This window comes from Phytophthora sojae, assembly GCF_000149755.1.
Source record: "Phytophthora sojae unplaced genomic scaffold PHYSOscaffold_14, whole genome shotgun sequence".
Taxonomy (NCBI): Eukaryota; Oomycota; class Peronosporomycetes; order Peronosporales; family Peronosporaceae; genus Phytophthora; species Phytophthora sojae.
In genome coordinates, this window is record NW_009258128.1 from 1,525,129 (window position 1) to 1,528,139 (window position 3,011).

The 3,011-nt window shown below is 52.5% G+C and overlaps 1 protein-coding gene across 1 annotated transcript; it reads right to left on the reverse strand.

Moving 5' to 3' along the window:
• On the reverse strand, positions 1 to 234 carry PHYSODRAFT_531060 (hypothetical protein; the record flags this gene model as incomplete). Its single annotated transcript, XM_009540158.1, has 1 exon — positions 1 to 234. A coding segment is annotated over one exon (234 nt), but the record flags the coding sequence as incomplete, so codon positions are not given.
• Between the last annotated feature and the right edge of the window lie 2,777 nt (positions 235 to 3,011).

A 3,011-nucleotide genomic window follows, 5' to 3' on the forward strand; every position in this document is an offset into this window, starting at 1 on the left:
TCAGCTTCCTCGCTCTCCGCCTTCCTCCATCCTCGATTGCAATGCGAGTAGAGCAGCCTTTGCCGTTTCCGAATCGTCAATCTCTATACGATTTGTTTTGAAGTACTCGTGTGTATGCATGAGGACACGCATCCACGAATACATTTCGTCAACGGGAAGCAAAAATAGATTGCTGCAGCTCTTTTTCCTTGCCGCCCAATCGCCACGAGGACCCACGAAAGTGACTCTTGGTATGTTTTCATCAGACGTACAGGGCAGCACCTTTGAACTTTCCACAGGACCATCTGACGGAAAGCAAATCGAGTGTCCAATGTTATGTTTACCCGATACAACCACCTCCACCTTAAACACCCTCACCGGCGAAATGCACTTGGTAGCAATTTCCCCCAACTCGGGCAAACCACCGCCCCGGCCGTAATCATGACCAGAAGCAATACTAAACTCGGACGCACGAGGATCGCCCCAGCATTTACAACACAGCGGGATCGCGGACGGATCGTGGACTAAATCTGGGTTAAGATGATACAGTGTCCCTTGCGCTCGATAAATTTGCAGGTGCTTTTCCACTACCCAACTCGGTATTTCTTTGATTTCAACCAGCTCGGAAGGAGATAATTGAAAGCCTTGGTGAAGTTCATCTAATGCCACCCACCGCACGCGATCTTCGACAGTATTAAGAAATTCACAGCACGACGCACACCCCACAAATCCCCCGAACTCCGAGAGCTCGCACAAAAACGATCCTGACAAAACTTTGCAGTCTCAGCGTTCATTGGTTCGTCGAGGTTGCGCGTTAATCGTTCGACCGTGGCCTCGCCACCGGCGCCTTCAAACGTTTCGTCTGCAAAAACACAGGTAGAAGGCATCATCAGTAGAGCAGCAGTGAAAGTAAAGTAAGGCCAGACGCGGATGCTTGGTGAAGTTCTGGCGCAAGAGCTCCAAGTCTTCTTTCGACAATTCCGGAATCGATGTAGCTTCAGCAATCAGATACTCCAATCGGCCGTTCTCGCTTCGCGGTATTTCAGGATATTCTTTTTGCAGCTTGGATCGCTTTGCAGGTTTCTCCGGCGGGCGAGAAGGCGCACATTTTCTCTTGCTGGGGGCTTCGCTAGCGGTGGTTATATCGATTGGGACTGGCTCCGCCTCGAAATTGTATCTGCGCCGAATTGCTGCCGCGAAGTCGCGCCGAGCTCCTTCATCAGCAAAAGTAACAGCGACGTAGTGGTTCCGTTCATCCAGTGACACAGTATCGGCGACGCAGTCCGCAGCACAGTGATAAATGACGACGGGTTCCTCGTGCAGAGGATTTTGCAGAAGTGGCCCGGGTTCCCCGGGAGTTGTAACGTAAATCCCATCAGCACATAGAGTGACAATAACGCGCTTTAGCATGCACGCCATCGCCGCGATAAGAATCACCCCCGAATACTCCAAGTACTGATTAGGACTAGCGACCAAGTTACCCACATGCAGCGGCTCGTGCCCAAACGCGCTATGCAGCGTCTGCTCCTCAAGAAGATGCACAACCTCTAGGCCAACCTTCGCTCTCAGCTCAAAGACATGTTTCGACGCAGTCATGCCGAATGGAACCCGCACCCCTGCAAACTCAGCTGCCACCCATACTGCATGATAGAGACAATTTCCGATACCCGGGACATTCGCCCCGAATACAGCCGTCGGGACTTTGTTATGCCCCGTTCCACCGCACGGATGGCGCACAACCACGCCCCGAAGGCCAACTCGCGCATCGGGGTGCTCGCGAGCCCTTGCAGCAGCTCGAGAAAACCACAGGTCCCGAACCAGACTCCCAGCAATCAAATCGCTCTTTAGTAAAAGGGGGGATGGACTTCGGCAGCCGAGGTTTCTGATTGAAAGCGATTTATTACCCACAAATAACACGCGAAGTCTAGAAACGTGGTAGCACTAATTGAGCTCCTATTGCCTTCTCCATCACAATCAGCACGCGTCGACAACCAATGCCCCCTCCCCTGCAGGGAGACGCGCTAATCCTCGGTGACGGCGTGCCCACCGCTTTCATCGACCGCATCGGTCTTGTAGTCTTGGCCTGCCAGTACTCAGGTCACAAATCCTTTCCCCGGCAACTGCTAATGGTTTGCTCTCTACTGCATTTGGAGCACAAACATACAGGAATACGAAAGTCGTCTCCGTAATCATATGTGATCTCTTCTCCAATGAAAATGTTACTAAGAGCGATAATCCCGACCCGATACACACCAAAGACAGTCCACTCCTCTGATTGACAATTAGGCTCGCAGCTATGGTTAAAATACCGAGCAACGTTCCCGTAGCGGCTGGCGTCGATGAATTTATTGACCCCGTACGACATCACGTAGAACTGCGACCCCTTCTTCAATCGCCGCGTTTTCCCGCGCTCGTTCAGAATCTCACCCACGTACTCACGCACCAGCGAACCTTTACGTTTTTTTCGAGGGCACAAGCACCGTATCCTTTCCCGGGCGAAACACCAACTCTCAACTTTACCGGCGCAACACCTGACCATGTGAGATTCCCACAAAGCCCTCCCAAATTACACGATTCTTCGGAACATTCAATTCTCCGGGCACGGTTTACACACCCTACGCCGCACTCAAAATTGCACAGGCAACTTCCGTCCCCCCACTCACTCTTCTCCAGCTCGCCAATATTCCGATGGACAACGATGTAGTCGCGGTCTGCCTCCTGTAATAGTCGTCTGCCTCAGCCGACCTTTCGCTGACGAGACCGCGTGCATCGCCGCGCGATTTCAATCTGTGGATCACAGCAGCACGCAGCCCGCCTGGGAGGTCGAATTCCCTCAATCGACCTCTGGCCGAGCGCCATCCGTCTACACTGACAGCGCCATCTCAACCGCAATGAAATATAGATGCTAGCAGCAAAAAACGTATCATTTCGTTGTAAAGAGTTAATCAGCGTGCCAGAACTAGGCCACACAGGGCGTACCCAATCTATAGATTCCGGACTACGACTACAGGCCACGCGAGGCGCTCTGCGGC